Here is a 27817-nt window from a genome sequence, read left to right on the forward strand (position 1 = left end):
CAAGCGTCCACTGATACGAGTAGGGTCATTGAAATTTGAAAATTATTTCATTTAATCTTAACGCGATGATCAGAATCCCCATGTACCAGGTACGATTAATAACTAATAAAAGGATTTCAATCAAACATCTACAGTTGTTGTTCCAGTAGGTGCAGTGGAGGCCTTCAGGTGTACACTGGTGACAGTCTTGTCTGCTTAGTTTCACACGTGGTTCAGTGTACTGTAAACGCTGACCTCTTCGGGCCGCATTTTCAAGTGTTTTGCTGCCACCTTAAGTATCAGCGAGGCAATTGCATTGTTCTAAAAAACAGGAATCAACCCGTTTGACATTATTTATATTTATTGAGAAAACACGATACTGCAAGAGACCAAAATACCACAATCATTTCTATGTACAGTACAAAAAATGTCTGCCCCCTAACTTTTTACAATACAATTTTGCTGATACACATTTTTTATTATTGACAATGATTAACACCACCCACTACGAACTGTACAATGCAAAAATAACAGACTAATTTGGACCAATGATGGAGAAAAACAAATCTAATTTTCAAAGCATCTCTTCAAAGCATGTAATTTATGAATGGCAAATAAATAGACAGTTGGCGATTGGTACACATGAGATGTAAATAAATGTTGGGCAAGGACCGGCATAGAGAAGAAAGGCAGAGGACTGATACAGTCATGTACGTTCACCTCTCTTGGAGAGTGAGGACGTTGAGGCCGGAACCGAGCGAGCACCCTGTTGAAGAGGTCACGGTATGAAACACTTTCGAGGCTCAGAGCTTTTTGTTGGAGCTACTGCTTGCATTGCTGCTCTCGTGGTAGCAGGAGAAGAAGGGGTGCTGGAGCGCCTTATCCAACGTGATGCGCTTAGCTGGATCGTACTCCATTAACTTCTCCAGGAGGTCGAATAGCTGCTGGTGGTCTGCACTTTGAGACACCATGTAACGCTACAGGAAAGATAGGACAAAGCTTTCAGAATAATCGCATATATTGCTTTCATAATGTGAAATATCGATTTTAAACCACTAATTTCCTTTCCGATACTACTCAAATTCGAGCGGTTTCGTTGATACATATGTAATGCAGTGCTCCTTTATTATTTTCTGTTATGCCCCTTCTGGAAGAAAATATTTCACGCACCCGAACTCTTCAATGACTATAAATAGAATCGTTTGTCTTTGAAATTCTAATAAGTACTACCATTTTTAAAGGACTCCTCTAATGTGCAGTTAAAAAAAAAAAATCTGCTAAACGAAAATGATTGACGTTACAAATTCCATTATAAACTGCAAAATTACACCAGCAAATCACTTTTTCAAATAAGGTACTTGTATTCTGTCATTTTGTTAGGCATCAACAGCATTTGCTATTGACTCTACACAACACCAGACTGTTCAAAGGCAACATTTTTGTCCATGTGGCAGCATACATTGTCTTCTCATTCTCACCCTGAGTGGCTTGCAGTGTTTCCTGATGTATCGGCCACCGGAGCTGTCAACATCCCAGTCCAGCTTGTTGTGGTGGAGATAGCGCTGTTTCCTGTACAATAACATCCCCCATAGTTACGGATGGCAACACAAGTGTTTCAAATGGCTTTGCTACAAAAGCTGCCCTTAACCTGGTTTTCTGAAGGAAATGCGTAGGAATCGGACCCAGGACCCTCTCCATCATAGCGAGGTGTTCCTTGCTGTCATGCGTCTGAAGGTAAAAACAGAAAGTGATGAATGCTTTGGACAGAAACTCTCCACTTTTGCTGCCCACACACACCTGGAAGAGGGTTGACCCAAGGTAGTATTCGATGAGGATGCAGCCAATGCTCCAGACGTCACAGGAATGGTCCCAGCCAAGGTCTGAAAAACAAAATGTACAGTCCAGTCAACAAGAAGCAGCCACTAAATAACTTGTAGCCTTTTTTTAAACAGACCACCTACCTAAAATGACTTCAGGAGCGCGGTAATGACGTGTGGAAACAACCGATGTGTGATGCTCATGTTCATATGTAGCGTTTCCAAAATCTACTATTTTTATATCAGGTCTCTTCAAAGTCCGTTCATCTCGTTTCTTGGAATGATAATACACATGTGCTGATCAAACTGCTCGCATTCAATCTGAATCCCAATCAAACTTAAATACAATTGCATGTACATTTACCCACCTTTGATGGATTGTAAGTCAAATCATATTCTGAAGCAATAAAAAGAATATTCTCAGGCTTCAGGTCTGTGTGGGTCAACTTATTATTATGCAGAACTGAAAAGAGGCAAACAAAAGACATTTGTCAAATAAATACGGACAAAATAGATGGTCGTGTCATCAACTCACATCTAACACCGTGAATAATCTGATGGGCCATTTTCTGGATGTGCTCAATGGGGAAAGGTACGAAGTTGTTCTCCTTGAGGAAATCGTAGGTACTGAGGCCCAGCAACTCAAAGGCGATGCAGATGTGACCGTGGTAGTCAAACCAGTCCAGCATGTGAACGCAAGCGCTATTGCGAGAGGAGGTCATGTCAAGGTGTGTCAATGTTGGTGACTATTAGTATGGCGTGCAGCTGCTTACTATTTGCTCTGAGAATCGAGGGACTTGAGATGTTCAAGCACAGCGACCTCAGACTTTGCTGCGTCGCGGTAGCGATCAATGTTTTTTATGATCTTCAGAGCCACTCGAGCTCCTTTGCTGCAAGACAGAAAGAAGGAAAGCATTAAAATCTGCTGGGAAAGTAGAGTGGCTGACAAGCAAGTCCTGTTGATTCTTACTTTAGGTGATCAAGGCATTCGACAACCTTTCCAAAGGCACCCTCTCCAAGAGTACACACTATCTCATCTACACAAAATAGAGAATGAATGTTAGATACAAAGCAGTGGAAGGTCAAGCGCTGCCGTTTAGCAGCTTCACTGAACTAAAATAGTTACACTAGTGTAAGAGACTTTGACAGTAGTTGTCATGAAAAAGATTATGTTTAATGTTACACGAGAAGTAGCAAACCAAAAGGTTACATCTAACGCAAACATGTATTATCTAAATCATATTTAGAAATAAAGACCAGACAAGAGTGTGAAAGAAAAAAAAATGTGAACAGTAGGAAAAAAAGGTGTATATTCTATACATCTCGCTTTCAGCATGTCTCCATTGTGATAGATGAGGTGACCCTCGTCATCATCCTCAACACTCCGGGATCTTTTCCTGCTCCTGCGCCGATGGCTCCTCCTCTGCATCGGAACCGCCGCAATCCGCCATCACATCAATAACCCATCAGTCAGCCAGCCAGCCGGCACCAGGCCACCACAACGCGACATCGTCATTCATTCAAGCAGGCCGAAGGGGGAGATGTAGGGGTGGATAGTTTCGGCCCGTTCAGTAACACCGCCAGGCGATTGGACGGAGCAGCAAATTCAAATTCAGCCCCATCGAGAAATTGGGCGCCAGCCACCACATAGTGTGTGTTACAGAAGAAAAACATGGCAACAAGATTTTCAGATGAGACGTTCTCAGAGTAGTGCAGAAAAAAAAACTGAAGTGACAAATCTTTTGTAACATGAATCTTTTTGCAACTCTTGCATTACTGTGTCATTCATTAGATTTCATAACAGCACTCATGTTATATCCTCTTTCTCAACAATAATCTTTCTAAGCCGTTATGTTCCTACTTTTGATTATGATTAAAAAAAATTGTATAGGCATGTCAGATTGGCTAAGTAAAAGTGCTAATGACCCTTTTGATGGTTTGTGATACACAGTGCAGAAGAAAGAAAAAGGGGTTACTCATACCGAGGACGACCTGTAGCGAGAGTGGCTCCGCCTGTGCCTTCTGTCTCTGTGTCTGCTTCGTCTGCTTCTTCGACTGCGCCCGCTCCGCCCGGATGATTTGCTGTAATGGTGCCAATCACGGTCTCTGTCTTTGAAGGTGTAGTCACGGCTGTCCTCTCCGCAGGCCACATCCAAATTGCGCTCCCAAGTCTCCCTGTCCCGCGAGTCCACACTGTGGTTCAAGCTTCGATTCTCTAGGTAGAACCTACAAAATAGCCAAAATTATCAGCAGTGCCATAAAAGAACCCCAATCAATTTCACTTAGATTTTCATTTTGTCCTTAATATATCTAATGTGTTCCTCTGTGAATGCCAAAGACATAATTGTAAGTAGAATTAAATGCTGTTCTCTCTCGGTGCTTATTTTGTGCTCACATAAAAAAATGATAAGATAAGAAAATGCTTGGTATGCATCTGCGCAGTGACACGCCTGAATGTCTGCGCTGATTTTTTTCAGTACTCACCCTGGACGACATAGGAACAACAGAACTTAGCCCCCACCTCACCGCACGCTTTAGCAAAACAATTATCAAGTGAACATTTACCGACAATATGTTTATTTTACCCGTCTTTAGTCTTGTGGTATCGATGAGTTCTTCTGTACTTGTTTTCTCGTTCGCTGCTGTGCGAATCCCGGGCCTTCCGTTTGCGATACTCCATTCTTTCTTCCCAGCTGTACTCGTCGATCCAGACACCCGGAGAGTACACACGTGTGCAATAGCGCATCTAAATAAGATTGCAGAAAAGAAATGCAAGGTACTCGCTAAAATGCAGCAAATGCACCAAATGTACACAACGGTAAATGCTAGCTCCGCCGCGATGCTTTTATAAGGCCCGATGGATGTGGAAATATCACTTACTGAAGATATATGCAAGTTTGCAGCTGGAGTTTAAATGTAATGAAACAATTGTTTCAAAATATTTTTTTAAAATCCATGCAAAATCGATTTCCTAAAGGCTTTAAGTATTTATGAGCGTTAACATGAACGTAGCTAAAGTGCCTAGCAGCCATGTTGGCCCTGCCATCGAGCCGTCGAAGATAAAAGCTAACTGGCTAAATTTAGCCGTCGCAATTTGGAATAAACCCTAATGCTTCCAAACAGCTATTTCTTCAACTAATTAACATTTAACCTTACCTCACTTGATATACAAGTAGACCACGGCGCTTTATTTTAAGCGTACTAGAAACAAAACTTATTAAAAGATGGAAAATATATTCGACGTCTCTCTCTCAAAGATGGCGAATGTCGTGAATCCTCACCGTGTGGCGGATGAGACCACCCCCTCCTTCCGTCATGCACAACAGATCCGCCCACGGTAATAATATATTTTGATGTTCCGAGTTTAAACTTCCAGGCACCTAATATTCCACATTGTCACAATTTCAATTAAAAATAAGCTATTTGAATTATTATCAGTTATTACGTTTTGGTTTGTTGTTCTCACTATAACAGATTATACCATTCTTTTGGACTAGCTCAACTAAATGTGCGGATTGGAAGACAAATTTCAGGGCGAAGTTTTTCACTATTACGCATCGCCTTGTGGGTAAAAAATGTCAGCGCCCTGTTTGACAGTAATGAACCGCTACCCCGTGTTACGTTGATATGCCCATATCTTACCCTTTAACGGTCTGATCTTAGTTGAATGTTTTCAAATAACTCGGACCATGTCAGAATTCGTCGCAAAGGACAGCGTCGCTGGTAAGAGACTTTCACAAGCGGCGATCGCCGAATTGCTGGCAAAGAACTTCGACAAGCTGCCCAACATTGACCAAAAGCTCTTCCTGTACGGGCCCATGTATCTGGGAGGAAACGGGGGGCTTGCCGGCCTAATCGCCAACAGCTTGTACCGCCGAGCCCTGAACGTCACTCAGGCGCCCATCAGCTCCAGCCTTCCGATGGCCGCGCTTCCCTTTATGACGACTTACTTCCTTTACAACGCCACGGTGTCAAGCCCTCTCTTGTCTGGTGACCTCAATTGCCCCACCTGCGTGCTCATGAGGGGCGCACTGGTGGGTGTGATCGGCGGCGCAGTGTACCCCATCATCCTGGCTTTACCTGTCAACATGGGCCTTGCGTCCAGATACAACACGGCGCCATTGCCGGAGAAGGGAAACGTCCTCCGGTACTGGCTGGACCTCTCCAGGCCGATTTTAAGGAAGATGAGGGCAGTGATTCTCCTCCAGGCCTTTTTCGGTACTTTCCTTGGCTCCAGGCACTTTGAAAGCTACCACACACTGGCCAAGATCACTTTTGGTCCGCACGCAGAGGAACTAAATAACTAGAATGTGCAAAAAATAAAAATAAACTGCCTATTGACCTTGTGGGGTATGATGAGTTTTTACTGTACATAAATTAGGCATGATTTAATTTCATGTGATCACTGCCCTACTTACTAAATGGATGGATGATACATTGATATTACTTGGATGCGTTTTTGGATTTCCTTTGTTAGATCAGCATCATTTTGTTTCATGGAATCACTGATTTGTAGTCATCAATGATATTGGATTAATCAACTTCAGGGATAAAAAGGCAGCGACATGGAGGAATGAGAATCATGGAATATTATTGATGATAGAAGCAAAAGATCTGTAGGAAAGATTTGTGATGAATGTTTTATGCCAGCCCAAAAAGCAACAAGTCTACTTATTTATCCTTTGTAAATGAGTTGAATCAAAAGCGTAGTTTTAATTTTACCATGTGTCCACTTTTACTCAAGTAACCATACTTTTACAGAGCATGTGTGCTTTTGTCACCTTTTCAAAGAGATTTCGTTATCTTGGGTGTTAGTAGACCAGAATAAAAATGTTTAATTCGTATACTGATGAGTGATGACACACCCATCCTAAAATATGATATGCTTCAAAACAAAAGTTATGAACTGTTATATTGTTTGGAATAGAATTGTTCAACAAATGCCAGACGTGTAATAGGCAAACAGTATTTTAGACTTTCCTATTCAAAAGCACAAGATCACCAAAACATACAAACGAATAAAGTGTCAGCATGTTGCAGAGTTAAAAAGTGGCGGTGCAAATAAAGATCAGTTAAACAACTGAGCATGGCTTACTTTATTAAAGGTTTTAAGGAACACACATTTTGCAGTGATGCTGGAATCATGAAGGTTTCAGTTTGACCCAAATAAAGGAAAACACTGGTGCATCCCATTCTTAAAACACACTCTTGCTAAGATGAATGTGGTGGATGTTGTGTATCGGCGATTGTCATCAGAATCACAGGACAGAATCAAGCAAAACCTATCTTAGGTTGGACGCCACATCTGTGGTTGTCATAACTGATATGTGGGTTATAGAGAAAGTTTATGGATGAGGAGCAGAGTTATTAGATTTACAGGAAAATTATTAGGAGAAAATATTGACATCAAGCCTATAATAATGAAGAGGTTGGTTTTAAAATGCTTCTAAATACACTGGTTCCGCTTACTTTCCTATTAGGACATCCTTACAAAGAGTTCCAAAAAGCAAGATAAAAGGGCCAAAAACAAACCTACAAAACAATCACACCACACATAAGATAGACCTGAACCAGTAAATTGATATGGCACGATCGTCCTTTGTTCCTTCACACTCCCCTTCATTAGCATAACACTACGCATCATCACTACAGCTTGCGGTAGTGGTCACAAGGTGAACTCGCCTAATGCTTCTCTATGAAATAACCCACTCGAACATGCCATATCACTTCATATTAAACAAAATACAATAAAAACAATACATCTGTCAGCACAGAAATCTCCATAAATATAAGACAACTGAACATCAGTCAAGAGAAAAGACTTCCTGAGGAGCAGAAAAGTGGGGTCTGAATGTACACACTTGCCTAAGCTAACTGCAGTTTTCCCAAATTCATGGCACAACACATCTGATAGGAGTAAACACTTTAGCAACAGCACATATTACCCCCACCTGCAAAATAAAATACGATAAATAATTAAAAAAAAAAAGACAATTAAATAAGAATTTCCAGTCATTCTTATAATAGGCAATCTCAGTTGACATTGGATGCTTCATGTGGACACCATGCACACTCACACGCACGCACGCACGCACACACGCACGCACACACGCACACACACACGCACACACACAGCAATTCCTTCACTACAGTAGACCAACATTATAAAACTCAACAGCTGATATGGGCAAACCAGCGCCCTTCACATCATGGAAAATTTCATTACAGTACATTACAATGCAAGGAAAACATCAAATAAAATAGCTATTGTGGCTTTAGACCTAAGATGGGGGCGAAAAAGAGAGCAAAGCAAATACCAAAACGGCAACAACATCAGTAGGAATTCGTTGTTATAAAGTGGTTTTCCCTGTAACTGCACACTCCGTGGTAGTAAACAAACACGTCTTCACAGAGTACATGGACATCCTCATCATGGTATTATATCATAATTTGTTCAGTAGCTTCATTATTTTCACATCTTTTTTTTCTCCCTTCATTACACCATATTCTTGATGAATCCTGTTCACCATCCATTTTTTTTTTAGTAATCTTTTCTTGATAGGAAACACCTAAGTACCAGCTTGGTTCCTTCTCAGTTCATTATAGTGCAATGAGAACATGCGTGCCCTCGCTGGTGAGAGGATCAGGTGCCTTCAGTGCCTCATGTCTTTCCCAGAACGTTTGACCTGGGAGGGAGAACAGAGATGGTGAATGACAGGTTCTTGCCAAACTCTGCTCCTTGATCATGCACACACAGTCGCTGTTTTGCAGGTCAATTCAGAATCTTGTTGTTTGACTTTCGGCTTAGAATGACCCCAGAGAGATTTGCCTCTATCAAATCACAAAATTACATTAAAACATTTTGTTTTTTTTACTTTTTATTTCCCTCGGGTCAAATTTGAGAGTTTAAAAGTCAAACGGCATCTTACAACATTCCAACAATTACCTGAGAGCTTTCCACCTGTCCTTTTCCACCTGGTTCTCTGGACTCTCACTCTCATAGGATGCAAGGTAGAGTCCTGGGAAGAAGCAATTTACTCAACATTAGGATGTTGAAACATTTAAGATATTATTACATTAATACCACACAGACATTGTTAATAAAATCTGAGCATTATTATCTAAAGGCATAATTTAGCGGGGAGGACATTGCTCTCCCTCATCAGATTTTTGAGGTGTCCCCAATGCTGTGGCCCTAAGGGAAAAACAAGTGCACGAGACACTAACCATCCTCACTGAAGATGGGGGCAGTGTGGAGGTAATGTAGAATGGCCTGATCCTTCTCAAATGGACACTCCACCTGCTTCCAGATCATGAATTCCCCAACTTGCCTGCCCAGCTCCACAAATTTCTAAAATAACATTGTCAGAAACAGAATAGAAAGAGAACGTTTTGTGTTTTTTTGCTGGATGGTCACAATGAAAAAACAAAACAAAAAAATCTCACCTCAAAATTAACATGGCCGTTGGGAAGTCGATTGGCGCATCCTTCATTCAGAAAGTAAATATCTTTAATGAGAAGACTGAAGAAGGGGATCACAATCTGAGGTGGGGAAACAAAAGTGAGGGCAAAGCAAGCGAAAGAGCGAACAAAGCCGAGAGACAATATGGACGCCTACCTTTTCTCTGTTACTGCTAGCCGTCAGAGAGCGATGGGCGGCACCCCTCAGCGCGGTCCTGTAGTTGTAAAAGTTGCCTGTAGGATCCATTTGATGCTGTCAAGGGAAAGCGTAAGACTGTCAACTTCAGATTAGAACCTGCTGTGGCAGTAGTAATGAAAAAGTAGACAAGCATTTATCATTCCCAAGGGCATAGTCTATTAAAATCAATTTATCATTAGGACACATCTTACTGTGTGGTGTATTATGGTCTTAGTGAATGGCCGTGCAGAATTTCTTACCTCCAAAATAAAGAATTTAGCAGTCTTGGCCTTGCCCCAGGTCTTCTTCAGTCTTGACACAGGACTCATGTTCATACCGGCTAACGAGGGGCGGGAGACATTTTAATTATTAATACCTTGTAATTCAATCAGGCATAAGATTAGTGGACTCACAGATGATGGCCATGAGCGAGTTGAAGTTTCCGATGTTGAAACACTCTCTGGCCACGTCGATAAAAAACTCTATCACCAGGGCCCTCTGCTTCTTTTTTGCAGGCTGCAATAGGCAATGAACAACCATAATAAGTATGGAGACAAATCGATCGGTCTGTTCATTATCGTGTGGAATCGAAGCGTTTATTTCACTAAAGGTCAGACGCCTGGCTAGTCCATGAGTTTACTGCCAAAGAAGATCCAAGGTAGCCAATAGTAACTACTGTATGAAATCTGAGCATAGTAAAGGTATTAAAAAAAAAACATTCTGTTAAGATAATAAAAAGAGGGGATTAGCGTCTCGCAGAAAGAGGATGAGTGCATACAAAAAGTAACCACTAGAGGATAGTCACGATTCGTAACAAACCTATTTTAATTTGAACGGGTCTCGAAAAATGAAGCAGATCTATCAAACAAAATGTACACATAGATATATGTTTTTTACAAAACAGTTGTTGCCATTACATTGTTTCGAACTACGCAATTTAAAACATTAAACCAAAACCTTAATATCCACCAAAAGAGAGTTTCTCTTAAATATTATTCACAAATCTGTCTAAATCTGTGTTAGTGAGCACTATATGTCCAGTTGTGAGCGGAATCAGCAAAATACTGATTTGACAGTATGATTATTGCAAATTTACCTTTGGCCGCCCACAACACAATGACACTAAAATGTTGACTGGTGTTTATACTTTCTCTCAGTAAGTGCACCTATTTCCACTACTCACCATGCAGATCTCAGTTGCAACCAGATAACACAGCCTGTTGAACCACCTGACATATGCCTCAAGGTTGGAGGTTTTCTTCTGGTCACTGAAACATGATTGTTGCTGATATGCACACACACACACAAGCAAATACAAGTGAGTAACGGAAATGCTTCCAGAGGGAATTGCTCTGATGGTAATTAGCTTCCTGTCTACAGGATGACCCCCTGTGCGAACGTAAATGACAAAGGCAGCAGCAGGCTGAACGCAGCGGTAACACGATCGATAGCGTGAGGAAGACCGTATGGCACTTTAGCGATGGCAAGCTAATGAGAAAGTAAACCCCGACATTTTTCAACAATGGCATTGTGCTTGTTTTGACCCTCCATAACATAAGTCAATCCAAGTAGCCACACATACATGACTAAAATAAAAATATGCATGCATTTTTTCTGGAAAGTTAAATTTATCTAAAAATATTCAAACGTGACTTCTGAAAACCTACCCGGGTTCCATCCAGAGGGTCTTTCTGAACGAAAGCTTGAACAAACTCCTCCGGTCCAATATGACTCAAATGTTCCTGGAAAACACACACACAAATGCTTATTTTCATTTCAGCCATGAAAGTCGATCAACAGGACGTAACCACACATGGACGGAATTCACAGGAATTAAATTTCCTCAAAGGGGACGCAATATTCTTGTCTATTAAGATAATAATGCAAGTATTGTGGGAATGTAAACTACTGTCAACTTGTGTTGTGCAGCCATCAAACGACAACTTGCGTTGCATACATCAAATTTACAAAGCTTGCCGTTAACGTCCCAAGGAAACAAATGCAAATCATTTGAATGTTAAGTTTGAGCGTGCGGATCTTTGTTTGGCATGTTCTGGGGGCGGAAGTGGGAGAGTGTGAAGCTGTCACATCACATACAATCACTGCAGTTTATCCACGTAGTTTGCTGCCTCAGGCGCATGACTGACTTGTGGGGTGATGTCAGCACTCAGACACGGGTGTACACGCTTATACAAACACAACCACCCACACCGCAGACACACACACATGGACTGAAGGAACTGTGCACGCAATCAGGAGTGTTCTTTTGCCATGTACTTTTCCTCACTGCATTTGTCTGTTGACTGCGAAATGGAGTGCAGTACTTTGCCACCACCGACAGAGGTGCTGTTGAGCAGGGTAAACCTTAACCTCAGAGCTGCAACACTGATGTGCCATCCACTCACTGTTTGCTCTAACATAAAATTAGTGCTTGATTACCATTTTGTGATATCTTGATGTGCAATCATGGAGCCCAACTATTTTCACTTCTTTCCCACGCATCCCTTCATCTAGTACGTTCCTCACCTACTGGCACATTGATGTTATCTCCAACCTTGGCCTCCTCTCTTCAATCTCCCACCAGCCGTTTCTCCTTGCTATCATCTCATTTCCTGACCTCCGTCCGACCCTTAACCTCCTCCCTTCCTCCCCCACTTCAGCTCCCCTCCCTCACCAGTTCCACGTGGGTGAGCTGCTGTGCCAGGGTGTAAGGATCATTGCAGATGGAAAGCATGTCCTTCTGGATGGGCGGGGGCTTGGTCTTGAAGGCCACGAGCTTGTCGGAGATGTAGGAGGCATTGAGGGAGACCTTGATGATGCTCTCCTCCCCCTGACTCATCAAGGCCAGCCTTTGGCTTAGCTTCTGCAGTACCTGGTTTAAGGTTTTCCAGTAAGCCTGAATAGAAGAAGAATGAGAGGCGAGGTCAGTCAGTAAGTCTTAATTAAGGACATAGCATATTTTAGCAGTCACTTCTCCATCTGCACCAAGGAGTATCATGGCCACCCTGGAAATTAATATAATTAGAATAAAGTCCACTGGAAAAAGGGTTATAATTGTAAGCTATTAGAGAAATATGCTTGAAAGTTCACAAAACAAAGTTTTAGTATTTAAAACGTATTGTACTTTAATGTATATTATGAATGGGGAGAAGTCATCATTTAACAAAAAATACAGTTATAATATCAAAAGCATAAGTAGCTGCATAAAGATGAGGATCTTGTGGTCAACTCTAATTTTTAATTAATCTAATTTTTTGTGTTGCTATATACTGTACCTTGGACATTTGCATACTAAATATACTATTAATATTTTTCTTCTAGTACGCCCATGCTTGGTGTGTGTTTTTCTTTTCACCATGGCTCCAATATATATGTATCTTTAATTGCTATTCTACTGCAAAATCATTATTTTTCTATTGCAAAACGAGTCATATTTGTAAAGTGGTCAACTCAATGCATTTCCACCCAAAAATTGTCACTGATGTAACTCAGACATTTGAAATATTTTCTGAAAATAGGATTCACTCCATGTTTTTCCACACATGCAGTTGCAGCCATGCGGTGAGTAAGTGTTTTGCTTCGCTCCTCCCTCCAAATTCTGGTCACAGAGGCCGCGAGGTCAGTGTGCCTCACGAATGAATGACCCCCCCCCGCCTCCCCACCACACACACACGGGCTGAAAATAGCAACACATTCATCACTGCCTGCCCTTCCCTTCTTTCTGCCCTCAAATCTCCTTCCTCCATCTTGCCATCTCTTTTGCTAAGATTCCTTCTCCTCTTCTACCTTTCCCCTCTGCTGTCCGTATCCCATCCCCCCAAGTTCTCGGCCCATCCATCCATCCATCCTCCCTTGAGGCTGCACATCCAACTGTCCTTCTCTCCTCACAGCCCTGCTGTACAAAGATTGTGTAACACTGTGACATGGCTACTCAACCTCACGCTGACACAGTGGTAGTGATTTAGCAGAATTTCTTTCCCCATCACTGCATTCCACATGACAGCTATATAGAATCTTATGTAATGATGGCCACAGATACGTAACTTGCTTGGAGTGCAGCGTCACTCCCAAACGAAGAAGAAATAAATATGGACTGACCTCATCGCAGGGAGCGATCCTGTGAATGATGTCTTTAAGGAGTCCAACCATCTTCTCCTCCTTAAAATCAGAGGGGAACGTCTCCGTCCACTCTGTGAGCAGCTGCAGGATCTTTGGGCCAAACCTACGCACTTTGGCCTGTTGTTGAATGAGAACAATCATAAAGCGGTCATATACGTGCATGCAGAGAAGAGGGAGGATGTGCATTATGGAGTGCCGTGTGGTTTTAAGTGTGCTGCAGTGCTCACCGTATCAAGTGGGCTCTGGTCCAGCTGCTGCTGCTTGATGCACAGCTCACACACGCGCGCCAGCAGCTCCGCAGGAGGGATGAACAGACGGGCGCTCAGCAGGAACGTAAACACATACGCTTTCTGTCAAAGGACAGAAGGAGACATTAGTTCACGTGTCAACAAAACATTTCATCTGTAAAGTGAATGACGGTGGTTTGGACCCCGCACATCGCAGTTCATCATCCATGCCACTGTGACCATTCGGATTTTTATTTTACAATAAGTAAGTCTACATTTAGTGCACGCCTTCGGAGTGGTAGCACGCCGTGCCACAACATGCAAGGCAGAAATGAAGTTTACTGGAGGAGAGGCAGCGTAATAAACAGCACAAAGAGAACGTCCTTGCACTTTGACACAGTGGCTCTTTTTTTTTTTTTAATATTTGTTGTTCCCGCAGATCAGATCAGATTAGTTTGTTTGTGTTGTTGCTCTGTTGTTTGAGGGTTTTTCATGACCATAACATTGATGGTAATTTCTGGAAGCCCCTTTATGTTTTTTGCACTTTATATTAGCATTGGCTTGCATTAAAATTACATTATTTAGTCGAGTTTTTTTTATGGCTAATGAATACATAATATAAACGCCATCTGGGAATGACAAATACACAGAACTGAGCGAGTGAATTATCTTTTCATTTCCAGTAATTCGATATTCCCCCATTTCTTGAAAACAGGAGTGAGAACGCTAATACTTGTTTTGAAAAAAGTGTAAAAAGTATTAAAAAAAAGTGATGTCGCAGGGGATATTTTTCACTTTCAACTGTAAAATAAGATTTATTTTCACATTTTTCTCCTGATAAGCAATGCATGAACGAATGCAAAAGTAGGAAGTGCAAAATCTGGTGCTGATCAAAGTTAAGATTTTTCTGCTTTGTAATGGAGGTCAGCGCTCTACAAAGAGTCATTTAAGTGCCCTTTACCTCAGGGTAGTAGTCAGCAGTAGGCACGAGATTCTGGATGAGGGTTTCCAGTGAGGCAGAGCTGATGGGGGGCCCATCAGCCAGGCAAGCTGCTGGCCCCTGGCCCTCCTGTGCAGCCTCCTCCTCAGGCTCAGCACAGGCCAGATGGGGGCTGAAGCCACTAGGAGTGGTGAACATTGTGCCTGAGCACACAGTCTGGGGCATTCCTAAGTGGAATAGAACAAAACCCACGTAAAAATATATTATCAGTAAAAAAAAGAGGACAGAGAGTTAGCTAAAAAGAAAACACTGTCATGTAGGAGGGGTACAGTACAGGATGATGCTCTGTGTTAGCGCCTCTATTTATCCTCCCAGCGCACTTTTCACTTTTGTCGTCATTGCGGGACAGAGGGTACCCCCCGCCCCAACAGCTGTCCCGTCTCCCACATGACAGAAGAACCAATGAAAATATGGGTCACTCAGTCGCCAAGGAAACCAGCTGTAAAACGAGTGCTTGGCCTCCATTTCCACCCTGTATGTCTTTCACTGTACAAAAGCTTTGCGGTTACACGCTTTAAAAATTCAACATGTTGCTTCCCTCGCTGGGCTGACACTGCATCTGAGCACTCGGCGAACTGTTGTGTAAGATGAGAGATGTGCACGGGTACGATACGAACAGATGCTCTCATGTTCCTCAAGGTACAGTTGTTGTCCGGAAAAAAAAACAAGCTGAGGGCGAAATCTAAAACAACATGTCATGTTATTCAGATGATGGCAATGCCTATTCTTGCTCAAGTTAGCGAGGGGGCGGGCCACGCAAACGACATTGCCTTCCAAAAAAAGAAATTACTGTATTTTGTATTTTCTTAGGGTTAGTAATAGTGACTGAATTTTACTCATATATCAGCTTTTGCAATAATGATGATTCTATCGAACAAAAGCATTGCAATGACATTTTTTATGCAAAATGATTCAAGTGTTTAAAATTATATCGCACAACAGTTAAAAGGAAGATTCCATGTCTGACATTACATCAATCTGTCTTTTTTTTTAAACGAATACAACACGAAAACTGTTTTGACCAAAAAATGAATAACACTTTCATCCATTAAACCTTTAAGTCTATGGATGGTCACAGAGGCAACTGGAACGCCAGCAAAGACAACATAAAATAAGACCATTTGAAATACTACATCCAAATGGCAGCTTCCGCTACAGTTAAATTATCTGCGAGACAATTGGTGACTTAATAAGAGCTGCTGTTTTGGTTAGCAAAGAAGTTGAAGCTAGCAGTTAACTGATTAAAGCTTGTGTGAAGGAGCTTGTGAGGTTTTTCCAACCTGAAGGTTTACAGTTCATCGTTTCCTTGAGCAAAATACTGAACTGAGGTGATTGCGTAAGATATAAATCACTCAAGGAAATGACGATACCGATCAATTAAGCACGCCCTCTGTTACTGGAAGAAACTTGAGAATGGCATTTTTTCATACATGGGTGACCTTCGACCCCCCCCCGGGTGTCTGGGTTAGGTCAACCCCTCACTGGCACACATGTCTCGAGTTTCCTGTGAGAATGGCTCAGTTGTTCTTTGTTTAGCGCCCCCCTCCTCATTTCTTCTGAAGAGGAGAACTTCTTCATGCATGTGTACACACCTCGACCCAAACACACACAGACAGGCAAACAAAAGGCTAAGGGGGATGGGTGGTCTTACTGGCTTTCAGAAACCTGACAAATAGATGTCCAGCTTCATGGCCATACCTTCTACAATAAATTATTAGATATGTTGACTTTTTTGTGGCATTAGACTTAAAGTTGGAAAAAAAAATCTAAATAGGTCCCTATCTCGTGTTTCTCTCTCAAAATGTGATGTGTCACTATCTAAATTAGTTGGTGGTGTCCCTACAGCAGTGCTTCTCAAATAGTGGGGCGCGCCCCCCTTGGGGGGCGCGGTGCTATTCCTGGGGGGGCGCGTGTGACCCTGGGGAACAGGCTTTTTTTTTGGCAGTACTAGAATAAAGCGTAATTGCGCGTTTACTACAGCAGGGGGCAGTGGCGCTCTCATTGTTACTTCTGTCACGTTTGCGACAGTGCAACATTTTACGACTTACAAGACAAGTTAGGATAGTCACGGTGGGGAGGGGGGGCGCGAATAGTTTTCTTCTTGCTAGGGGGGGGCGTAACAGAAAATAATTGAGAAGCACTGCCCTACAGGAACCTCCTTTGGACTGCATTACCACAGAGATGTGGCCTGATAAATAAAAGGAAAAAATTGGGAGAAACTTGTCTTTTAAATATCCAGCATCCATAAATCATTCCATGTATGCAAACCTTGACAGACAAGATTTATTCTTCGCCCTCACACTGTCAAAGACTTCCTGTATCATTCGAGATAAAGTATTCTCTATTTACTACTTACCAGCCTGCCTGCTTGTGATTGGTCATTGCGTCATAGCCCTCCTGCAGCAACTATATCTCAAAGTCTGTTTGCTCAGGCAGACACTCCACACATGTACACCAGTCATCAATGTCTGCACCTAAATGACACATCAAGTCACGCTGTATGTTTACAAGCACTACAAAATGAGCTACAGATATAAAACTTATTGGGATTTCCCAAGGCACACTCGCGCACGTGTGCTGACTTCTGCCACAAGATTTCCCGAGTGAGACAGTCTCGGCCTCTGGTTTCGCGGCGATTCCAAATTTGAATGGCAGTTCCACGATGTGGCAACGACGCAAATTGTAGCTGATCAAAATACACAGAAGCTTTCATTCAGGCAGAAAATAGATTTCTTGGTTATAAGTGAGTGAGACGCATACCAAAGAACAGAAATACAGTACACATTACAATACTTGACCATATTTATAATTTCATATGTACATGAAATAGCAAAGCTTGTGGTAAAAATATATGCAAGTGACATACGTACGTACTTTCAAATACTAAATGGGAGCAAGCTCTGGTGCAGGGAAGTCCGGAACATATCTCTAAACTCTATTTTCACTTTTGACAACATTTTTATTCTTTGACTAGCCTGCTTTTGAAAGTTTACTTCCAGTTTGACCAAGATATCAAGCATAGAGACACTACTCTCTTCTCAGTGGCTGTCACTTTGTATTAACGCTGCATGAAAATGCACACAAAAATACGCAGCTAAGAACAGGTGAGTGTGGTGCTGTGACCGCAAAACCACAGCAGCCCTGCTCTCTTTCTAGACTGAGAGCGTCATTGTCCAAGCCCTTTTACGGCGTGCATGGGAGCGTGCATGTATCGTCTGAGCTTCAGTGGGCCTGTTATCTTGGCCATCGGGGGGGGATCCGCTTTCTTTGTTCGAATTTGATTAACACAATGCCACTGTCTGGAGTCATTTATTTGATCAGCACCTTTGGATGTCTGTCTAGTTGTGCGTTTGTGTGTCTAGCTGTGAGTGAGTAGAGCGGAGGTGTGTCACCGTAGTGTGGATGAAACAATGGCCTAAAACCTGAAGCCGTCACACAGATTAACGGCATAGTTTTTCTTCTTTGGTTGCGTAGTCATTGGTGAAACCTGTTTCGCTGGATAGAACTAGCACAACACACATTATGTGTGTAAGTGTGTGTGTAAGGAGTAACTAGGTTAAAAGGCAGCAGACAAGAGGCTTAGTCAGTCCCAATCAAATTGCAATCTGACCTTTGTCCTTACAGAGTCAGGTCGAAGGACTGACTCTGTACTATCCATTATGACATTGTGGTGTTTTTCTCGTAAAAAAAAAATGATTGAAGGCTACATATTGGCTTTATCTGCAATGGGGAATTTTGGGAGGTTGTGAAAGAGAATTCTAAGGTCATCGTATTTATAATCACACAGGAACCCTGTTAAATTATTTCGCCCACAACAATGATAGTCACGCAAAAATTCCATAGATAATTTACACAAAAAGAACATGCCAGACATATCCTCAAACAATAAAATTCACACACATGGGATTAGTCGATAAATCAAAGGTTAAGAATTTTGATGATTAACAGTAAAATCTGCACAATTAACTGTGCCGGTAATCAATCGAGGCAAACTGGAGGGCAAATTACTGTCCCATGACTAATTTCTCATAAGTGTTGCAGAGGAGTCAAAATAAGGAAATAACGCTTACTGGCTGCATAGACGCGTCAGTTACACAACACTTGACTATAAAGAACAACTATCATATACACCTTCCTCTTTCCTTTTATCAGCTGTGCAAATGACTTCGTGAAAAGCTCCAGAATATCAAATACGCTCTCAATAATTGTGTCCCACCTCATCTATGGCTGGAAGTGCTTTCTTCCATAGATGACTTCATGAAAACATCATGTCAAAAGTTCCTTAAGGGGCACATTATGAGATTTAAAGGATTCTTGACATGTGTTGCTTCTGCGGATACTTCCTTGTTCATGGATGGGATACGTTTAGCCGTAAGAAAAGGGGCAAACTGGGAAAAATTGTCTCTGCCTACACAAATTTAGCACCCACGTGATGGCTCCTTTAACACATGGCATTGTCCTCTATTTTGAGAGCGTGCTCTAAAAACGTGCTTCCTTGTGTAATTTTGGTCCTGACACTGTCCCTTCTTGCAAATCCACTTGCATGCCCCTCCATTCATTTCCCAGTCAACATTCTGCTTTCCTATTGGGAGGCCTTTGTACCCCAAAGCGGCTAGACTGAATGGCGATGTACACATGCAACACTAAACATGTAAAAGAGCACCCTTATGTTCATCCATTGTGGTTTGTGGTGTGTGTGTGTCTGTTTGAGGAGGAGCGAAACCCACAAACAAATGAGTTCATTGTGCCTTGAAGAAAAAATAAACTTGCATGCACACTTGCACCCACGCTGCAACCCCACATAGGATTGAGTTACCACAGAGGCATTTCTGCCCCACCTCTCCACACACACTCATTCTCCTCTGAGGCAATATGCTTGGACACATGTCGGGGGGAACTCAAACTCATCAGGGACAGCCTCCCTGCGTCCCTTTATTGTCATGTTTATTGTCATGTGACTCAAAGTAGGCAGGTCAACATGAGGCACCTGTTCCACAGCCACCATCCGACTGCAAAGACCACTGGGAATTCTCCTCCACAGCCCCGCCAAGCCATCCTCATTCTTGAGCAAGTTTGGACACAGTTGTGCACAAGCATATAGGAGGGTCATGTGTATGGGCTTGTACGAAAGGGCTGAAAGAGTTGCGAGTGTAACTTAGTCACACCTTCACTGTAAGTGAAACCATCTGTGCTACTATTCAGCTGGAGAGGAGGAGGAGGGAGATACAGTATATCTTTTAGACACTATGCAAAGGCATGGCTTGAAAGGTACAGGACAATGTTGTCCAAACAATCCCCATTCATTAAAAATGAATGAAAAGACTGTAATGTATACTACTGCAATGGTTATTTGTGAATAAAGACCGAAAGCATCGCATCATGCTTGACAAAAAGGAGTGTAGAAAGATGCTGTTCATCCCCTGAATGAATGTGAGTCCCCGTGGCAAAGAAACATAAAGCAATAAACACTGAGTGCAGAGCTTCACGGCATTGATGTTTGGCGCAATCAGCCCGCAGCGACTTTCCCTCCGTGCGATCCTCTTATAGTCCTTTCACTCAAAATAAAAGAAAAAGAAAAGTAGCGCACGTTGAATAGTGATCGAAACTTTGACTGCTGGAATCTTGTCTGTTTTGCTTTGCTTTTGGTGGTACTGCCACTGCTGCTGTTTTGCTCTTGCTGGTGTCACCAACACAACCAACATGGAAACACAACAAAACCCAGCTGGTCTATGCAATTTTTTTCCCCCCTCTCTGTAATTTTATGTTTTTGTAAAGCGCTTTGTTACCGCGAAAGCCTTTGTAAAAGTGCTATCTAAATAAAGATGCATTGTGTTGTATTTAGCAGGGCCATGACTAATTCTGTTGTCTACAGTGGACACAAGTTGATTATACCCGTTGTCTTCCAACTGAATTTATGTTTATAATTGATGTTATGCCTGCCACTATATGGCGCTGGCACAAGTAGAAAAGAAATAGAATACTTGAAATATTCATAATAATGTGAACATAATACTTGTACCTTTATCCTAACCATTCAAGACGTGATTTTACTAAAATCCAGTACGAAGCAAAGCGACAACTGTGAGCACAAAACCGAGAAACAAACCAAACTGTGGATTTTATGAACAGTTCCACCCTTAATATTTTGCAATTCTTTTTCTGGTTAAGTGTTATTTGGTATTTTCTGCTGTTTTCCAGCATTTTTACGCAGTTGACAATGTCAAGTAAACAAATGGCCCAAACCAGACTGCATTCCGTTCCTTGTCAATTACGCTTCACTGGACTGAAGGTGAAAAAGACAAGTGATCAGCCTAAGTCTTAGGCTGATCACTTAGGCCCTAAGACAAAGCTTACCATTATCCAACTCGACAACACCACTTGAAAACACACCCTACGTGTAAAAAAAAAAAAAATACAATGTTTGACCTCTTTTTTCGATGGGCTGTATAATGGCACACTAAATATGAATTGAGTGTCTGACATTTTATGTGCATCTTATTTCCACATAATTGAAGCCGAGATGAAGTATTCGCTTGGCGGTGACAAAGCTTATCTGTGAGTGTCCTAAATCTGCCATTCAAAATAGACATAAATCTTTGAAATGGAGTCACGTATTCTTCCAAAGATTCCAATCTGCAACTATCCCTGAAAGCAACAAAGGATAAAATAGGGGATTTTTCCTCTCTAAATACCAACATTTTGTCCCATTTAAGAGCTAGTGAACGGAAGAATGACGAAACAAAATGAGCCTACGCATGTACACATGGACAAACACAGCAAACCTACGCAATATGCAAGCATGACGCTCACAGATGCGAATCTAATCATCAGACGTCTTCTGGAATCATCACGGCTGTCTCTTCTTGTACAGATGAGATATCTATCTGCTCATTACGACTCTACTACGGGCAGATGCCGCACACCGTAACACGACTGATGTATGACGTTGATATGTAATTAGCGTTGGGGGAATACACAATCTGATCTGATTGTAATTCGTGTCCGAATATGATTAGGGAAAGCACAATCATTAGTTGGTTCGACCGAAGAAATCAATATACGAGATGTTGTAAGATGCTGGGATGAGGGGAATAATAGAAGATTGAGTCCAGTCGGATGCAATCATATTGCATTGCTTTTTCAATCCGGCCCAATGCATGTGCGTCAATTGCAATGCGGCGGCAGCAATGGTCGCTCTGACTATGTGAAGCGTTTCCATGGAGTCAAGGCTCCTGTTGGGAGGTAATTAGATGCCTGTTGAATTACCCACTGTGCCTCCTCACACACATACGTCTCTCCTTGTATTCCATCAGAATTCCTCTTTTTGACCCTATATCGAGGCGCACCAGTCTTTTGACTCTCAGTTCAGCCGTCTGATGAAATCATGTGAGCTCTGTCAGGTGCACCATCAAAACATTCTGTCCTCCTTTCTAATCATCAGTCCATTTTCTATGCCACTTATCCTGTTCAGGGCCACAGTGGGCTGGAGACTTCCAGCTGACTTCGGGCCATCAGTCAATCAAATGTAGAATGGAGCGGGAAGTGTGACACAATGCTGCCCGATTGACCCCGCCCCCGGGGAATTGCAAGTTGAATGCTTTTTCATCATTGCTACTCCAAAGCCATATAAGATAACTGGCGACCAGTTGTAAAATAAAAAATGCTGTTTTAAAAATGTGTATAATTGTGTGCATACATGCAAAAAAGGTGTTCTTAATATATTTAATTTTTTAGAATTAATTTTTCAATGCATGTATAAAATGTTCATTCCAAATCCAACCAAAAAATATTAGGCGTACTCACGTAGTATAGGGCAGTATAAGACCCAATGCAAGCGCAATTAAACATTTTGAAACGCGTGGGGTCGTTATCAGCATTTCCTGAAGATGTGTTTGTGGGGGGGTTACACTCAAAATGTTTCCCATCCCTGCGCTACATACTGTGATTTGTCAACCTGAGGTATTTCCCCATTGAGCAGAACTACTTGTAAGATGTTTTGATAATGAGGTGAAAATGCACACTGGGCACTTTTTTGTTTGATTTTTCCCTATTTATATAGTTTGAAGTAGTTCCTTTTCTTATTGCAAAACTTCCTCGCAGGAGACCTCCTGAAAAGGTTTCAGTTCCTATCAGACATACAAGATTTGGTATTGAGACACTACCATGATAGCTACATGAAATGAAAATGAAAGTATGGATGTTGTTTGAAAAACAAAACAAAAAAAAGCAACTGTTGTCTCGCCTGTCATTATTGCGTCCCACTTTCCAGGCATAACCGATGTTGTTTCCCTCTCAGACACTTTATTAGTGAGGCCACAGAGCCAGGCTGCATCAAAACAACAGAAATGATAGTTTGTATTGTATGCTTGTGATTTTTATATAGCATAGTGACAAAAATCTGAATATTGCACAGCACTAATTGGAAATATGGAATTGTATTAATTCATCCATTTGCCATTAGCACTTGTCCTCATTAGGGATTAGCTGAGCCTATCCCTTCTGCCATGGGGCAAGAGGCAAAGAACACCCTGGACTACTCGCCAGCCAATCACAGCATGACAGATTAATTAATTGATTAAAAGGATTCCCAAGATTCTTTGGGATTGTATCATTTCCCGGCATATCCTCTTTCCTATATTGCTGTTTTGATTGCTCTGCCTCAAGGCCATGATGGAATCATCTCATGTCTGTGGAATAGACAATTGGAATTCCTGCACTGACGCACACGCACGAGCCTCGGCTCTCATTCACCGCGCAGGGCCATAAACCTTGCGGCGGCGATAAAGCTGTCATTGCAAACGTACGACCGTGTCTCCCGCCCTGTCGCCCTGCCCCAGACAGTGAAAATGTCGCTGCCCTCTTCTTGCACACACACTGAGAGGCCTCCAAATTTGCAGACCTGCCTCACAGTCTCATTAACGGCAACACATCTGGTGATCTCTCCTCACCAAAGTCAGGTTGCAAGGAACAACATTTTGTTGCCTCTGTCTGTGTGTACCTGCACACTTGGATCAATTTCACCCAAAGCCATACTTTGACAGACTGTCATAGAAACAAATACAGTCAAATCAAATGATTCAAAATATAGATCTACTTGTTGTCCTACTAAGACAAGTAGTCTATTCACATTTTAAAGTGATCACATCTACAACATTTATAGGAAATCACAATGTCCCATCACCAGTGAGCTACTTTTACCACGATAAATTGGTGGCAACCAAGTCTCCCACTAGCCGATGTTAAGTAGTAAAAGTCATAAACACTGTCTATATTTGTTTCAAAAACATGACATTATTACAACAAAAAAAAAAAAAGAGTACCTGAGTGTGCCTTCTTGTGCCAAGTAGTTCATGTGATGTTTGTAAACTCAAACCCTTGTGTTCTAAATAATCACTTGATTGCTTTTCTCTCCCATCACTAAAATATATTACCGTATTTTCCGCACTATAAGGCGCACCGGATTATAAAGCGCACCTTCAATGAATGGCCCATTTTAAAACTTTGTCCATATATATAAGTCCATATATTTGGACACGCCTGCTGTAGTGGCTCAATATGGTCCATATATAAAGCGCACCGGATTATAAGGCGCACTGTCGGCTTTTGAGAAAATTGGAGGTTTTTAGGTGCGCCTTATAGTGCGGAAAATACGGTACACGTGCACTAAGATGTACCATCCTCTCCTAACAGTGAGCTTGACTACTCTATTACTCGTTTTAAATTGTACAACAATATCAAGTTGCGGGAAGCTGCAAAGCCTAAATTGAATGGAGTTTTAATTAATAGAGTTGTTATCAAGTCATCACGACTGCTGTGAAAAGGTCATTACGGCAGGAAAGCTCGCAGTTCAGATGACATGCGGTTCCGACGACAACAACAACAACACAGCCAACGTAGCTATGAGCAAAGACACATTTGTGAGTGAGGTATTCAAAGCGGGAGGAAGCTTCAAAGTTGCACAAACGTGATGAGAAGCACTGAAAGGTTGAGAGAAGCTGAGGGCGTGGGAACAGTGCACGTAAGTGGCTGGCTTGACTGGTAATATCAGCAAAAGCCCGAGTTGGACTTGCTCCCCACCTAACCTGTTTGTGACTGAGCTCGCCTCGCACTTGTGCACCTTGCAGGAAGCTGCCAAAGACAGATAACAAATCTTCTTCGGCTTGCTTTGCCAAGCTGTTACATCAGTCAGCCTGAGGCAAAAAAAAGACTGCTTTAGCGCACCATTCCGATTTTATTCATTTCCTACCATATAGAATGAATCCCACCTATGCATCTGTTCAACTTGATACACAACACGCAATTTACACTTGCACAAGCCAAAAGGCAAAGATGCCAATGATCTTGCTCATTCATTCTCGGATTATTATTGCAGGTGCCGGGAAAATCTATCATCCTGAGAAGTGTTTCTAACCCTTGATATTTTAAATACATCAATACACAACAATGGGCATGCATCAAATTGATCTGCCAACGAAAATTACTCATTTGTTAGCCCTTAAAGGTGCAACGATTAAATCGACAACTGATCGATTATCAATTTAATGGATAATTATTTCGAACCGTTAATTGTTTTAAGACAGTTTTTTTAAATGATACATTTTCCCACCCCTTGGATTTTCAGCTTCTCAACAGTATTTTTTTTTTTTAATTTAGGTTTTGTATTGGCTCTCATGAGTGCGCAGGTGTACCTTCTGTTCTACTCACCAATCTTACAAAAAGAACATTTCCACTCTCACTCAGCAGTGTGACGATTCATGAACGGTCGATGATCATCATCTCACTCAAATACTGGACCGTCACATGGTCACCAATTAAAAGCGCTTAACACGTTCACATAAGCACACAATTGCCATCGTCAGGTTTTCACAGAAGAAACGTACTGGCCGAGGGCGTGGACTAATACAATTACGTTAATAAGGATAATGTCAGGAGTGTTCTTACCACCACTACACTGCAAGCCCCATTCTTGATCCGACGTGTTGCTATCCGATGTAAATACGATGGGGACTTCCAGATATCACTCCTGATTTGACGTTCACGCAGCAGCACGATCACACTCCAAATAGACAGCGCAGCGTGCGTAAATGATGTACAAGAAGAAAATGTTCCTCTGGAGTGGAGCGGACGCAATCCTGTCAGGTGGGGAGGACGAACACTGGAGACAATCTGACAAGGTGTCAATGTGGTTCCCCAAAGGCGTGGCGTCCGCCCTGCTCCGCGTTGAGACGAGACACGATGGAGATTATCAACACGTCCACAGTGCAGGAGATCAGACGCGAGAGGAGTGAAGTACTCGCAGTCATCAAGTGAGGAGAATAACACGCGATACATCCGGTGCAGACCTTCACAATAAATAAAACAGGATTTTGGCCCCCACAATCAGTGCTCATTGACCACATTTTGTGAAGGGGCGGTGCTATCATTATAGATTAGTATTTCCCAACCGTTATGATTTATTTGTCTGAAATTACATTGCTCAACCGCAAATTTTAATTAAATATGGCTTTTTTGTGAACATATATCTGATGTGTTTTAAAAAAGTTCAGATTTCTTTTTCATATTACTTTTCATTAAGAAAAACTTCTACCTGTTACTGACTCCAAACTCTTAACTCATAAATACTACTAAATAAATTGCTATATTATTATTATTATTATTATTATTATTGGCGGCATGGTGACACTGTTTAGCACCACCTGACAGTTCAGTGGTCGTGGGTTGGAGTCCACCCTGCCTGTGTGATGTTTGCATGTTCTCCCCGTGCCTGCGTGGGCTTTGTCCGGTAACTCTGGTTTCCTCCCGCATTCAAAAGATATAGGCTCCAGCACGCCTGCTACCCCGGTGTGGACAAGCGGTACAGGAAATGAAAGGTACAATTATTATTATTATTTTCACAAGTGAATATAGAAACGTGTTTTTTTAACATAATTAACAGATTAGAAAAGAATAGAACCTCGGGGAGGTTTAATCTTAAATCTGAAGATATAATTAAATGGCATCCACTCATAATCCTGAGAACCCCCCCCCACACACACATGCTGATTACATGGCATGACATTGACATTAAAACATGATTGACTGACTAACCAATTGCATCACCTAATCAGCGAAAGTGACACATAAAAATGGCAACACACAAACATCGATTGGAAGATTAGGAAACAAAGACAGTCAGTTTTATCTGCAATCTCAGGGCAAGCACTTCCATGAGCACAGTTTGAGTGACACTCTCAGGGTCATCTCTCCAATGAGACCCTGACATTTTGAGCCCGACTATATTTGCACTGAAACTACAGTTAATGAATATCATTAACCTCATTCAAGCACAAGAATGGGGAAAAGCCTCCTCGCTGAGAGAGAAGCCCGAGTGACAAGTTGCGACAAATGGTTGTTGCAGTTGTTGTGTTTCTTATGAGGATAGTATAAAATTGTCAAAAGGGGCTAATTAATTTGCAAGGAAGTGTACAGTGATGGATTGAGATATATCTGGAAATTTCTTGCGTTTTGAAAGGAAAATAGAAAATGGCACCCACCGAATATACAAATTTTAGTGGAAGATGCACATTTGTATTTTTATTTATTTATTTATTAGGTAGCACAGGCATTCAAATATTAGACAACTGTCAAAGGAGAAGGAAAATCCCCAATACTACGCTTTATTTATTTCAGTCGGGCTTTATTCATATTCAGAAGAGGGCTGTTGCCTAACAGTTTGGGTAGCAGACACACACAAGCCCACAGAGCAATACACACAGAGACACAGTGACAAACACAAACACAAACACACACAGCCAATCGACTGATTCACATCCCTTCTCTCCCCTCAGACGCCAAAATTATAAAGCGGCGTCTTGCAACAGTATCCGTGACGGCGCTTTCACACTTACAAAGTAACAGTGCTTGTTTGCTCTTTTCCCTTTTTTTTTTCTCTTCCACCAAGACGATTTGCATGGGGAATATAACAACCACATTTGGCCTTCAACAGAAGCTGTTGCTTGGTGCGTCTGCATGGGGAAGCGACCTGGGAAAGTGTTAC

General features: G+C 41.9%; 3 protein-coding genes across 6 annotated transcripts; 1 reads left to right on the top strand and 2 right to left on the bottom strand.

The window, feature by feature from the left end:
• Positions 1 to 322: 322 nt before the first annotated feature.
• On the bottom strand, positions 323 to 5113 carry LOC133151584 (dual specificity protein kinase CLK1-like). The gene is made up of 13 exons (XM_061274784.1): positions 4953 to 5113; positions 4382 to 4542; positions 3779 to 4022; positions 3117 to 3219; positions 2767 to 2833; positions 2570 to 2686; positions 2332 to 2498; positions 2165 to 2259; positions 1941 to 2070; positions 1777 to 1859; positions 1628 to 1707; positions 1458 to 1548; positions 323 to 956 (listed from the first exon to the last, which is right to left on the bottom strand). Exons 2-13 carry the CDS (start codon positions 4540 to 4542, stop codon positions 783 to 785), a joined length of 1512 nt encoding a protein of 503 aa, XP_061130768.1. The 5' UTR covers positions 4953 to 5113; the 3' UTR covers positions 323 to 782.
• A 30-nt stretch (positions 5114 to 5143) lies between these two features.
• On the top strand, positions 5144 to 6877 carry tmem126a (transmembrane protein 126A). Its single transcript, XM_061276805.1, has one exon. It carries the CDS (start codon positions 5486 to 5488, stop codon positions 6101 to 6103), a length of 618 nt encoding a protein of 205 aa, XP_061132789.1. The 5' UTR covers positions 5144 to 5485; the 3' UTR covers positions 6104 to 6877.
• On the bottom strand, positions 6869 to 26113 carry LOC133151654 (ras-GEF domain-containing family member 1C-like). 4 transcript variants are annotated; one of them, XM_061274973.1, is made up of 16 exons: positions 25723 to 26113; positions 24864 to 24971; positions 17138 to 17255; positions 14743 to 14948; positions 13782 to 13904; positions 13534 to 13671; positions 12110 to 12331; positions 11103 to 11177; positions 10619 to 10720; positions 9849 to 9951; positions 9696 to 9775; positions 9415 to 9510; positions 9243 to 9338; positions 9024 to 9147; positions 8743 to 8815; positions 6869 to 8482 (listed from the first exon to the last, which is right to left on the bottom strand). In XM_061274973.1, the coding sequence occupies exons 4-16, from the start codon at positions 14944 to 14946 to the stop codon at positions 8458 to 8460; spliced, it is 1461 nt and encodes a 486-aa protein (XP_061130957.1). In that variant the 5' UTR covers positions 14947 to 14948; positions 17138 to 17255; positions 24864 to 24971; positions 25723 to 26113; the 3' UTR covers positions 6869 to 8457. The 4 variants fall into 4 exon arrangements, with proteins under 4 accessions (XP_061130957.1, XP_061131111.1, XP_061131037.1 ...); XM_061275127.1 differs by lacking the exon at positions 24864 to 24971; XM_061275053.1 differs by lacking the exon at positions 17138 to 17255.
• Between the last annotated feature and the right edge of the window lie 1704 nt (positions 26114 to 27817).

This window comes from Syngnathus typhle, linkage group LG1 (genome assembly GCF_033458585.1).
Source record: "Syngnathus typhle isolate RoL2023-S1 ecotype Sweden linkage group LG1, RoL_Styp_1.0, whole genome shotgun sequence".
NCBI lineage: Eukaryota > Metazoa > Chordata > Actinopteri > Syngnathiformes > Syngnathidae > Syngnathus > Syngnathus typhle.